This window comes from Polyodon spathula, chromosome 7 (assembly GCF_017654505.1).
Source record: "Polyodon spathula isolate WHYD16114869_AA chromosome 7, ASM1765450v1, whole genome shotgun sequence".
Classification (NCBI taxonomy): Eukaryota; Metazoa; Chordata; class Actinopteri; order Acipenseriformes; family Polyodontidae; genus Polyodon; species Polyodon spathula.
The window spans coordinates 19,124,857-19,138,220 of record NC_054540.1 but is presented as its reverse complement, the minus strand read 5'-3'; the positions used below and the strand labels follow the sequence as shown (position 1 = coordinate 19,138,220).

The following is a 13,364-nucleotide window of genomic DNA, read 5'->3' as shown; positions in this document are numbered from 1 at the left end:
GAGAAAACTAATAAATAACAGAATTGTTTTGAATTTAATCATGATGAAAACAGAAGCAGCTCAGTTTGTTTAAAGGGACAGAAGAACATAAGAAAGTTTACAAACGAGAGGAGGCCATTCGGTTCATCTTGCTTCTTTGGTTGTTAGTAGCTTATTGATCCCAGAATCTCATCAAGTAGCTTCTTGAATGATCTCAGGGTATCAGCTTCAACAACATTACTGGGGAGTTGGTTCCAGACTCCCACAATTCTCTGTGTAAAAAAGTGCCTCCTATTTTCTGTTCTGAATGCTCCTTTGTCTAATCTCCATTTGTGACCCCTCGTCCTTGTTTCTTTTTTCAGGACAAAAAAGTCCCTTGGGTCGACATTGTCAATACCTTTTAGAATTTTGAATGCTTGAATCAGATCGCCACATAGTATTCTTTGTTCAAGACTGAATAGATTCATATGACATGCCTTTTAAACCCAGAATAATTCTGGTCACTCTTCTTTGTACTCTTTCTGCAGTAGCAATATCCTTTTTGTAGCAATGTGACCAGAACTGAACTGAACATCACCTGATTAGAAATAAAATCTGAAAACTTCAAGTCTGGATTTGCATTTACTTTTTCCAAAATACTTAATTTATTTTTTAGCACTATGCACCTCTATTAATATGAAGCATAACACATTATTTTAAAATAAAATACAATGCATTGTGGGATACTATCGTATTCATTCCACTGGTCATTGTGTTGCTGGAAACTGTAACCAAAATATTCTAACAGTGTGTGGACGCATTAAGCCAGAATAACCACGAAACGGTACTTCAGCGTGGACGCTTTGAGCTGGATTCATTAGAACTGGTTTGAGTACTGTTCTCAAGATTGGTTATGTAGTGTGGACAGGGCCTTATACACCATAGCACAGACTGAATGCAGAGGCCAGCTATCCATCTTTAATATTTGCTAAGGTTTTGATCTGGGTTGTCTGGTGTACTAAAATCAGATAAAGTCCATTTTGTTTTGTTTTTTATCCTGATTGTTGCTGAGGTGAAGGGTTTACCTCTTATCTTAATCCCAACTATTTTTTTGAAGGCAACCAATGTATCTATTCACACGGATGACTCTCACACTTCACAGTTGGCACATATCATGCTATTTTTCTTTATTAAAAAAAATGTTTTCTTAGAGTTTAGTTAAAACTGAGACAATTAAGAGTGCAACTATTCCTCTGATTGAGTTGTGTTGGTGTTAATGTTGTTTTTAACAATTCCTGATTGAGTTGTGTTGGTGTTTAATGTTGTTTTTAATAATTCCTGATTGAATTGTGTTGGTGTTTTTTGCATGCCTCTCATTTGTTTACCTCGTAAAAGAACACTAGTTCCAGTTATCGATGTCTTTGTTTGACAGTTGCCATGGCTTGTGCTAAGGCCTAGATAGTAACTATGTGGAACCTTGTACAATTTAGACACGGTGTGTACTTAGTTTAAACAGTCACACAAGCAATGATGTATGGAAAGTTCCAAACATCATGGTATTAAATATGTTTTGTTCTATGTCAGTGGTTCTCGTTAAACATTTGTCAAGGGCCACATTAGTGACTACAAAATCATCAGGTGCCATAATATTACACTACAGTGTAATCCCACATCCCACATTAGAAATCACAATTTTCACACTTATAGTTCCTACTGCAAAAATGTCTTGGCCCAACCCAGTTCTTGAGCAGTCATATGGGTGAGTTAGAGGACTCAGATACTTGAGTACTCAAAATAAAATCTATTCATTACTAACATTTTTTTCTCGGCAACAATTTATTCAGTTAAGTATTTGGTATTCAGAAAACACCCATTTCTTTTGGGGGTGTGGTTCCACACAAATATAAAGTTGAGAGTTCAGAATGTCAATCACTTCCCCTCACTACCCAGGTGGCTGAAATACCCCCACCCCCACCCCCACCCAACCATAAATGCTTACCACTGTTTTATACTATAAAGCCAATGTAAGGGTTTCTAGTAAACACTACATACTTTCTTCCCCTGCTTATCATAATATAATCCATAATAATAATATACATATACATATAGGGCCTTATTCTATTGTCTATTTGTTAAAAGCTTAACTCTGCAGTCGTCGTTACTAAAGCACCGAACATAATGTATTACTATTAACGTTCTATAAAAATAAAAATAATATAGCGCCTTTAATGGCAAGCCATCCCGAAGCACCTCACAATCAAATAAAAGGCCTATGCAAACAAGACATGAGAATTAGAAAAAAATTGCAAACCAATTTACTTACCCAGACCCTATTAAATGCCCAGTGATGTTTATTAAAGGCAATTATTGTTTAGTCAGTTAAAGTTGTCAGTTTCCTTCAGAGAAATCCTCAGTTAATTGGTTTCAGTCAAATGTAAAATACATTTTACTCACAGAAGTAAAGAACGATTTATAGCACACCTTGAATATCACTGTCCAATACCCTTTACTTCTTGTTTGTTCAACGCTTGTGGCCCCAATTACATACAAGTGCTACACAACTGTATATAATCACTGACTATGAAGTGCCTCTCTGTGGGCTTGTTCCACTGCACACCAAGGCATACTAATACTGCAGTGGTTTGACAAGAAAGTAATAAATGTTAACACACAGTGATGTACAGTAGCAAACAACATATATCTTCAACATGAGTTTCCACAAGAGGTTAGTGTGTACCTTTACTACGGCGCATGTGTTTCAGTGGGCCTGGTGTGAGCGAATGATAAAGTATGCCTGGATAGGATTAACCTTCATTGCTTTGATTCTAATCCCAGTGTAAGAAATTGCTGGACATATACTGTTTTAGCATAGCAGACACTGCTTTCAAATTACAGTAATTAGCATTAAAAAATACAGTTCATTCAAAATGAATCAAAATGACCTGTAAGAATTATATAGAAATAACTATAACTGGGAAATGGCAGTATACTGAACCTAAATTCCTTGCTGAAATCAAAAACATAGGAGCAGTACAACTCCAGTAACAAAACGTCACTTTACTTCATGCAAATGATAAGATTATTTTCAACCATAGTGCTTACTTGTTAAAATCAATTGAACTGCCACCCACTCAAGACTGTATTTTCCTGTTCTAAAGCAATCTGGTTATAAAAACACCCAGTTCCCGTTTGTGAATCCAAAGTAATTATTTGCATCTGATCACGTCCTTTAACACTTTGACATGGTCTAGTGGGCAATGCTTACAGTGCTTGCTGAGCACCAGTCCTGTTTTAGAAAGTGTGTATTGGTTTTTGGATTCTATTCAAAGTAGTAAATGAATGCATGTGACCTTCAACACATGTATGTGAAGGGCAAAACAAGAAGCCACTGCCCTCCAAATACAGACAAGAAAGCAAGTCAAGCGATCAAAATAGCCTGACCACCATCTCTCTTCCTCAGGGGAGATGTGCACATCCAGTCAGCATACGTCATGTTGATGTACTATTTCATGATAGTAATGTCATTAATTCAGCATTCACAGCCTTAATAACTGTAAAGTTATAACCATGGGCCTGTAGATCACAACGAGGAAGTTATAATGATGAAACAGTTAAACTAACGTAGGACGAGTCTAGCATCACTTCTGAAAGAATGCACCATTTGTTAGTAGTGAGCACTGGGAAGACAAAGAGAGAGATCACAAGATTAATAACAAACAAAAGCCACATTATGCAAGTGTGATACAAATTCCAAGCATTGGCGACATCAAGGCTTTATTTGGAGTTCTAGAGGGATGCTGGCAACGCTTCAGTGTCCTTTCATTCCTTCATAACAAGCTTTATTAATTGAAATGAAGTTAACGGGTTACTGTAAAGCATGTTGACAAAATGCTCCAAAAAACAAGTTTTTTAAAATTTATTTTAATGAGCAATTCAGCTACAGCTCGTTCAAGAATAGGCAACATTCAAAATAAACAAAACCAAGAACGATACACTGTTTACACTTTATAGGGCATCAGTTTTATTGGCCATAATTCCTCAATTACAAATTTATGGTGGAAGACAAAAATCAGTATTACTGGTAAACTTGGAGTGATGGCTCCTCCAGCCATGTCAATGAGCTCTATGTGAATCAATGTGTTTATTTCTGCAGTTTGTGCAGTGTATTAAATTGACATCATGCACACAAAACCCGAAAAGGTCAATCTTGTTTACGTAAACGCTCAAAAAAGACTACCATTGTAATTTATCTAGTTACGTTGTGTTTAAATACATTTCTTCTTGTGGTTTCCTACATCAATAATAAAAGGCATCTGAAATATAAAAACTATCAAGTACTATTTTTTTAGCCAAGTGTATAATGTATTTGTATAAATGTGCTAAATGGTGCAGAAAACACTCACATTTAAAGAGCAGTGAGACATTAACCACCTCCTTTATGGTAAAAAGCTTAGCAATATATACGATTCATAAGAAATGTCTCTATATTAATAAGGTGCAAACAATGGTATAACCTGCCATTAAGCACTGGTAAAACACGTACTATTGTGCTAAGGCACATGCAAGAAATCTATCATACAAAAAAAAAAAAAAAAAAAAAACATTTATCAGAAATAAAAGGGACTATAAATGTGCATAACATGACATTTTTCCAGCCTATGTATAAATGTGAGGTTTTCAGTATGTCTAACAGGTTAACCTTTTTATTCATATTTGTTTAAACAGGTACTTAAATTAGAACGGATTCTGAAAACGGAACTAAGCGTGTACTATGCAAGGCTACCAAATATTAAACAAGAGCCAAACAAAGGATTACTGCTTTAATACATAACAGATTTATATGTATTTTGACAACCTCTACATACACTTTTTTCCAGGTGCAATAAACCAGAAAGTGACATGAGTAAATATAAAGAAATCAATAAGTACACAAAAACTGATCATCGGCTTTTTACAGAACAAATTCAGCACAGCCTAGTGGAACCCAAAAAACACAACATGCCAAGACACACGATTTAATTTTACATTTTTGGTGCATCTATTTCTGCAACATACTACTGAATACAAAATGTTTTCTTCTTCTTAGAACATATAACAATTCTGCGAAGCTGTTTTATGAAATACTGACAAATGCGTGCAGCACTTATTAAGCGAGAGAATATCAAATTACTATGCAAAACAGCTGCTTTCATTCATTTTCTTCACAAACTTCAAAGGCAACAAAGAACAGTCAAGTAAATCTGAATGATGCAATGAAAACATTGCTCATAAATCACAAACATTAATAATAACGTAGTGAATTTTTAAGCTTTAGGTAAAAATTATCTTCAAACATTCCACAAAAAGTCTTGTTATAATGGCGAGTATATTGAAACTTACTTCAGTTATGTTTCCCAATATATTCATGAGAAACTTATTTTTAAAGAGAAACTTTTCGAAATGTACACCTGATGTATATTTATTTGTTTCTTCCCCTTCTCTGCCACAAAAATAATTTGGAGGTCTCTCTTCATTTCCCAATGTGACCTACATCCGTGGCGGTGCAGACACACTTTCAGAACTCGGCTGAGTGGTGGAGCCTGTCTGTGGGGGGGTGTGCCAGCTAGTTTCCTTGAATGCAAACCATGCATTTCCTACCCAAAGAATCAAGTTCAGAAAGCCAAACGCCTAGATGCAAGTAAAAATACATCTATATTAAAGCAGCATCTCAAAATGGACAAACTATGAGTTCAGGGGCTAGTTTACAAAGCACTTCTAGGGAGCAGTCTGCTAAATCCAATTAACTTCCAAAAAATAAAGAAAGAACATATTTATCCTTTAAATCATATAGATTCCTGAGTGAACATCTACTAAACTTTATCGCTCTATCTTGAAATATTGTTTTTTGAAAGAGAGCTAAGCTAGCAGTGTTTTGTGAAAATGGCCCCGGGTTGGATGTTAATGATCACATGACTGTGCAGAATGTTTGTACAACTGCGCACTGGTTCTATTCAGTAATGACAGGGAACACAATGTTATGCTTTTTTTAAATGCCCAATTTATATACATTAACACACTTCAGGGTGTTCAGTAGTACGATGAAGTTTGGTACCTACCACTGAGATACTCAGACCTCCCATATTAGCAAATGATGTAACAGCACAAGTGATACCATCTTCTTTACAAGCAGACAATGCCTCCCGGATTCCCTCAGTACCTACTGAAGTCTTAATGTTTCGAAGGCCTTGTGCCCAGGCTGAAGAGCTGACCAGCCAAAAGAAGGCAAAAAGACACGTCACGATGAAGTCCTAGAGAAGTACCAATGACAGAGAAAAAAAAAAAAAAAGAATTAACAAACCATGACTTCTGTGTAACAAAAAGTTCACGCAAAGTTAGCTGCTGCATATTGGTATTAAAATTATGCATTTACGCCACTGGGTTATAATTAGAATAGATGTAGTTTACATTGTAATATAATGCATTTACGCCACTGGGTTATAATTAGAATAGATGTAGTCTACATTGTTTTATTATGCATTTACACCACTGGGTTATAATTAGAATAGATGTAGTTTACATTGTTTTTTATATTTTACTTGCACAAAAATGTGTCTCAATTTAAAACAGCAAGCAAAACTTACCAATACTCAGTCCTTGCTGCAGGTAAAAAAAGGTATTATAACATTATAAATGAGATTTTATTTTTTAAAAGCTGACTATTTCTGGCTGCTTTTAAATACTAAATAAATGTGTTGACTGGCCTCATATAAAGCTAATGCATAGACATTTTCAAATAGGGTCCTTCTATTATGTACTTACTGGGTATATTTGTTTTGATCCAGGACTGGGTTACAGTGACATAACTTATCAGTCTAGATCAAAATAACTCAGATCCTAGCACTTTAAATCAAAGATCAAGATCAAGTGCAACGAATTCCTACTTTGTTTCACCAATGATTTCACCCAGTTCAAATAATATGTTCCTACTTCTAACTAACAAGTTAACTTTAAAGCACACAAAATAGGAAATATTTTTAAAATCACTTACTATCATTGGCCCACGGTTTGATTCATTGTAAACATGCAAATATCCAACATACAACACGAGGGCAGCAATACAGTAAAGAAATGCAAAGACAGCCACAGAAACAAAGAACTCTGCAGATGACGAGGAATCCCCAACTAGGTGTGTTTCCTGTAGAGTTCTATTGCATACATCCATTTTATTAGGAACAAGCACAACTTGGTTTAACCTGAAAAAAAACATGTCAGTAAGAAACATAGCAGAAATATTCACTTTCCAGTTTGTTTCCTTGCTCAGGCAATCAAAAAAGTAGCTCAATATAAGACACTTCAGCAATGAGACTAGCCAAGGGTAACAACACCAGTAGTGCATATACAAATGCAAAGCTATTTCTACTATGCATGTTTTACAGCTGTCACGTATTTAACTTAATGCAGCCAATAAACAGACTTGTATAGTTTTTAATTACTCAAATATTTTGAGAGGTAATGTACTATGCAAAGAAGAACAAACAGGTATCAATTCCGTTTCCACAAAATACACTTTTTAGTTTAGAATGAAAGTGTAAAATACAGAGCTTTCTTGTGTGGAGGTCTGTTTGTTGTGTGCTGGTTGGGAGCATGTACCCTAGGTCACCTTATGGTTCAGAGTTGTATGTGTTCCACTATAGGTTAAATAAATAACAACGCCCATTTTAAATTTCAACAAATCTAATGAAAACATACTTCACTTTAAACAATGTACCTCACACTTACTTGAATGGGTAACTGATAGTGGCATTCAAGGTGGCATTTGGTCCGTCTCTGCAGAAAACTGATATTACACTTTTACCGCTATACCCACCACAAGTTGCAAATGCAAAGATTGCAAAAATCTGAAAAAACAAAACAGGAGTCAGGCAGACTCAAAATATAGACCTGTGCCCATAGCAGGTAAAACGCAATAAAACCTGTATTCACAGTTACCTGAACTAAAAGTTAATCTGCTCTTACTCCTGAACACCCAACCCCAAACACAAAAACAATCACTGTGCGACCAATAAGAAGCAGTCAAAGCTATTGTAAGACTATTCTATGGCTGTCCAAATAGTTATCTTAGACAGATGGGGACAATTGCAGCACACCAGTGGCTTAAGGGTCGTTCACACCGGACGTGGCGCGGCATTGCCACACGGCAAAAGCAACTGTTTTCAATAAAGGCGGCCACGCGCAGCGGCAGAGAGAAGCGGCCCTCAAGCAGCACTGCAGATCGGCGCGCAGGAGATACAATATTTTCAACTTTCCCCGCGCCGCGCTGTGACGTAAACTACCAGCAACCAATGAGGGGAAAGTAGGAGGCTCCTTTGCGAGGAAAAAAAAAAGAACTTAAATGGAGGAAAAGCTTGTGGTTCTCATTTCTGATTTTCCAGAGCTGTATAATACAACATTAAGTAGGTTTGAAATATGCCTTCCTCAAACCGGTGCTCCTGTATTCGCCAATGATAGTCACCATTTCCTTTTTCTTTTCTTGGCGATGTCATGGACCCACAGCAATCTTACTTTTTTTCTTTCTCCGGTAGAGGTAGATGAAATGGCAAGAAGTCAATGTCCCTTTTCTGTGACAAGAAAATAACACATTGTCCAGTGATTGTGTTGTTAGATACACAGTACCAGTGATTGTTGCAGTGTTTACAGCAAACCAGACAAAACTCAAAGAAAGAAAGAATCTCAATATTTTAAAGCACATTATAAAATTTTATGTTGTAAAATAAAATAACTGCTTGATTGTGTTGACGTGTGTGGGGTTGAAACCCCAGTTTTATAATCCAAAATATTTTTTTTTGTTATATATATATATATATATATAGTTTTTTATATATATATATAATATATCATTACTTGAAATATATATATATATATATATATATATATATATATATATATATATATATATATATATATATATATATATATATATAAAAAAGATATATAATATATATATATATATATATATATATATATATATATATATATATATATATATATATATATATATATATATATATATATATATATTTTTTTTTTTTTACTAAGCTTTGTGTCTTCTGTATAAAACCAGTCATCCCTTCCCGCTGGCATTTACAGTTTGTTTCTTGTACATGCAGCCGTGACTTAACAACAGACCGCCCACTGACTTTTCACTGCAGAGTTTGGTGTGAACAGTGGTCTGCGGCGACTGCAGAGCGATGCGCAAAGAGGCAGCATGCGCGCCGCGTCCGGTGTAAACGGCCCTTTAATCCACATCAAGTGGACTAAAATGCAGACTAGAAAATCCTCCATAGCTGTACTAACTCAATCCTGATTGCAGTGCACCAAACAGATGATCCCAGTAACCAGGGGTTGAAAAAGTATTCAAATGTGTTACTTGAGTAAAATTACTGTTACTTGGGGGAAAAAATGTAATTAAGTAAAAGTCAAAGTATCCTTCTAGAAAACTACTTGACTAAAAGTACTTAAGCATCAGAAGTAAAAAGTAACGTCCTTAAATTCTACCCATGGAAATCCGCCTGAAAAAAAATAAAATAAAAAACTCGTCCTGCTGACCTACAGTATGTATTCACTTCTGATATTATTGACTTTTTCCTTCTTGATGGAAGAAAATCTCCGTTCTTATTGTAAACACACTCTGAACAGTCTGTCAGTGTCTTTTTTTTTTTTTTTTTTTTTTAACTCAATCGAAAATGGTATTAATCAGCAGCTATAGCAACTACTCTATGGATTTATTCACAAGTTGTAAATGCAGACATACATTTAATAACTTTTAATAACAGATCACCAGCAACAGACATGGTACCTGTTCTCTGACAGAACTTTGAATAAAGTTTATGAACACAACAAACAGCACGATTACCAATAACACATTTAAAAAGTAACCCAACAGTAAATACTGATACTTAGCTGGCTGTACAAATATGCACTCAAATCCCATTTAAAAAAAAATATATCAATAACAAACACTTCACAAAACAGGGTACGAACAGCTGCATGCAAGTAGAATATTTTAATATTTTAAATACGGTCCTGTATTAAGTAGTTATTTACGCTGCAGCTGGAAGTAGCTTACAGCGTCCACCGCTTGGATTAAACCAAAGAGCCTGAAAAGACCAAGGATGTTTTTGGAGAAATCGGCATTACTCATGGAATACTGAGGTAAACTCTTAGCAACAAAAACTAATTCTTTATAAAATCAGGCTAAAACTATTAGACAAACGCATTTTTTTAAAATTTTAATAGCATTTGAGCCCTCTGGATCATTCTCGCGTTCGGCTCGGGCATTACCACATGATTAAGCCCAGTCCTTTGGGCTCAAATGCTTAATTTAAATCCCAAATTTTAATTTTAGTCACAACCTTTATCCATAAATAAAATAATTCTAGGATCAAATGTAGAACATGTGAAATCCTGTTTCGAAACTGCTTGTAGATTACTGGTTACTCTCCTAAACTACTCCTTCGCAGCTAAACGTTGTGTTTGTTGACTGGTTATCATCTGCTTTACCCAATCAGAATCCTGGCCAGCGCAAGTCAGTGGGTGCGTTCACTGAGATCATTCTGTGCAGAATTTGAACAATTTAGCCAATGGGTGCGTTCACGGAGATCATTCTTAGAAGATTATTGGCTAAATTGATCAGGTTCTGCACAAAATCTGTGCAGAATGATCTATGTGAACGCACCCAAGTGCTGAAAAAACGAGTAACAAGGTGCTTCTGGGAAATGTAGTGGGGTAAAAAGTACAATATTTTCTAAACAAACGTACTTAAGTAAAAATACAAGTATCCCAAAGCTACAGTACTTTAGTAAAAGTACAGATCCCAAAAACAAACACTTAAGTTACTTTTCACCCCTGCCGTTAACTGGTTTAACTGATCAAAAACAAGTTAGAACACAACTGGGGCCTAACCTACAGTTACGGCCAAAAGTTTTGCATCACCCTATAAAATAAACACATTTTTCTTCATAATGTCGAATGAAACCTGTTAAATAATGTTACGTTCATTACATACCATTTTGTAGTTTTCCATATAGTTAACAAAAAACTTACAAATTGAAAAATGTGACATTTCGAAATCCAACACGAAACACTGTACTGTTATAGGCTTCTGGTAGACTTCTGCGAAATAATTTTGCTGAATCTTTGACTACATGATGGTGAATAAAATATCTCAATTATCTTCATATAGGTTTTGGGGTTTTTTTTTTTTTTTTTTTTTTTAATTCTCAATCTGTATAAACCCTCCTTTACTTATCTGTTATGTGGAATTCAAAAGTCAGATAACTATAAAAAGGGATCCCTGTACAAAAAGAAATACGATTTTTTTATTACATTAAACATATTTAACTAACAATAAATGTCATGTTATTTTGTACACATTTCAAACTGGCAGATCACACTTGCACTTAAACTGCAGACACTGCTGCATAAGCACAGCAAAGTTTAATTGTGTGATAATGTGATTATTACATTAAAGATTTTCTAAATATATATATATATATATATATATATATATATATATATATATATATATATATATATATATATATATATCTTTGCGCGAGACTTTATTCTCACAAATCTGACTGCCCAAATGTGACGGACATAAGAAATGTACAGACTATTCAGATGTACTTGTTATATTATAAGGAAAATGCAGCTGTCTCTGCAAAAGAAATAATTAATTGTTTAATTAATTAAGCAGTACAAGTTAGTCTTATCCTTCACAGTACTAAATTAATCCACTTAAACATCATCACGGATCTGATTTGGCACGCTGCAATCAGGATCTTATTCAGTCTGAATTAGCAGATGCTCCACCTGTGATAATTAACTTCTGGTACACTGCAATCGGGATTAGTAGGTGTACTAACATTAGTCCAAGCATGTGGTAAACCTGCGTAATCCACTAGAGGCACATCAAGTGGACTAAATTTGGTACACTGCAATTCACCCATGGTCTTTTTACAGACGGTTCTAGAAACAGGATGTATAAATTTCAGTGTAAATGCTACTGTGTGTTAATTAACAGGTTTCAGCATTTCCAGTATGCACTATAAAATGAGTTTGAAAAATGACAGTTTACGTTTGACTTTTGCAAAGTTGAATATTAAAATAATTGCATGACTGTGTTTTACAGTACCACACGCTTTACGACCTTTTTCAACAACAACAAAAGTATAATCTTCAGAACATAGCAGCTAAACTGAGAAAAACCTTACTTATTGCACACAAGGCTGTGCAAGTTGAGTTTCGATTTCTCTGGCTGCTGCTAACCCAAAACAGAACTTTCATTACTCATGTTTTATGACACCAATTAGGAAAAAAAAAAAAAAAAAAAAAAAGGATTACAAATATTTCTTGCGGAAATAAGGCAATTATCTGCCCATTATAAAATTACATTTTGTATGACTTTTAAAAAAAATATTTGAATATTTTTACATATGCGATCCTTTCCTAAACAGAAAAGAGGCGTGGAGAGTAAACAGTAACTTTGTATGCCAAACTGCGATACAGGGTGGACAGGAGTCATTCCGATATGCCACGCCTGGGTAAGCCAGCAATTTCACAATCACACATGGTAAAGGGAGCTAACATTTTCAAATGACGTGTGTGTGTGTGTGTGTGTGTGTGTGTGTGTGTATGTATATATATATATATATATATATATATATATATATATATATATATATATATATATATATATATATTATATTTCCGCCCGGGCCTAAATCCGCGAAGCTAAAGTTTGCCACAACCACTTTTTTTCGTGCACTTACTCAGATTTGAATTGCAGTGCAAGGCCCTCATGGCTAGGTTCTCAAGAAACGTCAAAATACTCACCCATTCCAGGACTTTGATGAAACCTAGCGGCTCCATGATGGGCCGAAAGTTTAATTGGAGACCTGTCATCTTCTGCAAAACAAAATAATAATAATAAAAATAAAACGTTAAATGTGCACACTATGCAATCCTAGAACTGTAACTACAGTAAATTGTGTTCCTTGAACTTCTGACTCACAGCCAGTTGATTAAGATTGTCCCTCCCCCTTTTTTGTCACCTGAGCCACGTTGTCCATTTCCTGTATACGATTTGTGGAAGGAAGTTGTCTTTTTTTATCCCAAACTCTTCTTTTGCAGTTAAAAAAAAAAAAATAGTTAACTTTGACACAGTTGCTGACAAATCATATGGGTTGTATTCCCCCTAAAAATAACTACGTTGTGCTCCGTTGCTGCTGCATATGTTTCGTTGGTCACTCACTTTCTCATTCAGCAAATCACATTTTGCATACTGCGATGAACTTACATGAAACAATCTACAAACCTAAAACTTCTCCTTTGCTGTGTGTTGGTGGTCAGAATATTCCCATTCG

The 13,364-nt window shown here is 35.1% G+C and overlaps 1 protein-coding gene across 1 annotated transcript; it reads right to left on the bottom strand.

Moving 5' to 3' along the window:
- Positions 1 to 4,765: 4,765 nt before the first annotated feature.
- LOC121318312 (synaptophysin-like protein 1) lies at positions 4,766 to 13,134 on the bottom strand. Its single transcript, XM_041254833.1, has 6 exons — positions 13,053 to 13,134; positions 12,835 to 12,906; positions 7,717 to 7,835; positions 6,986 to 7,190; positions 6,054 to 6,245; positions 4,766 to 5,625 (listed from the first exon to the last, which is right to left on the bottom strand). Exons 1-6 carry the CDS (start codon positions 13,068 to 13,070, stop codon positions 5,485 to 5,487), a joined length of 747 nt encoding a protein of 248 aa, XP_041110767.1. The 5' UTR covers positions 13,071 to 13,134; the 3' UTR covers positions 4,766 to 5,484.
- Positions 13,135 to 13,364: the final 230 nt, after the last annotated feature.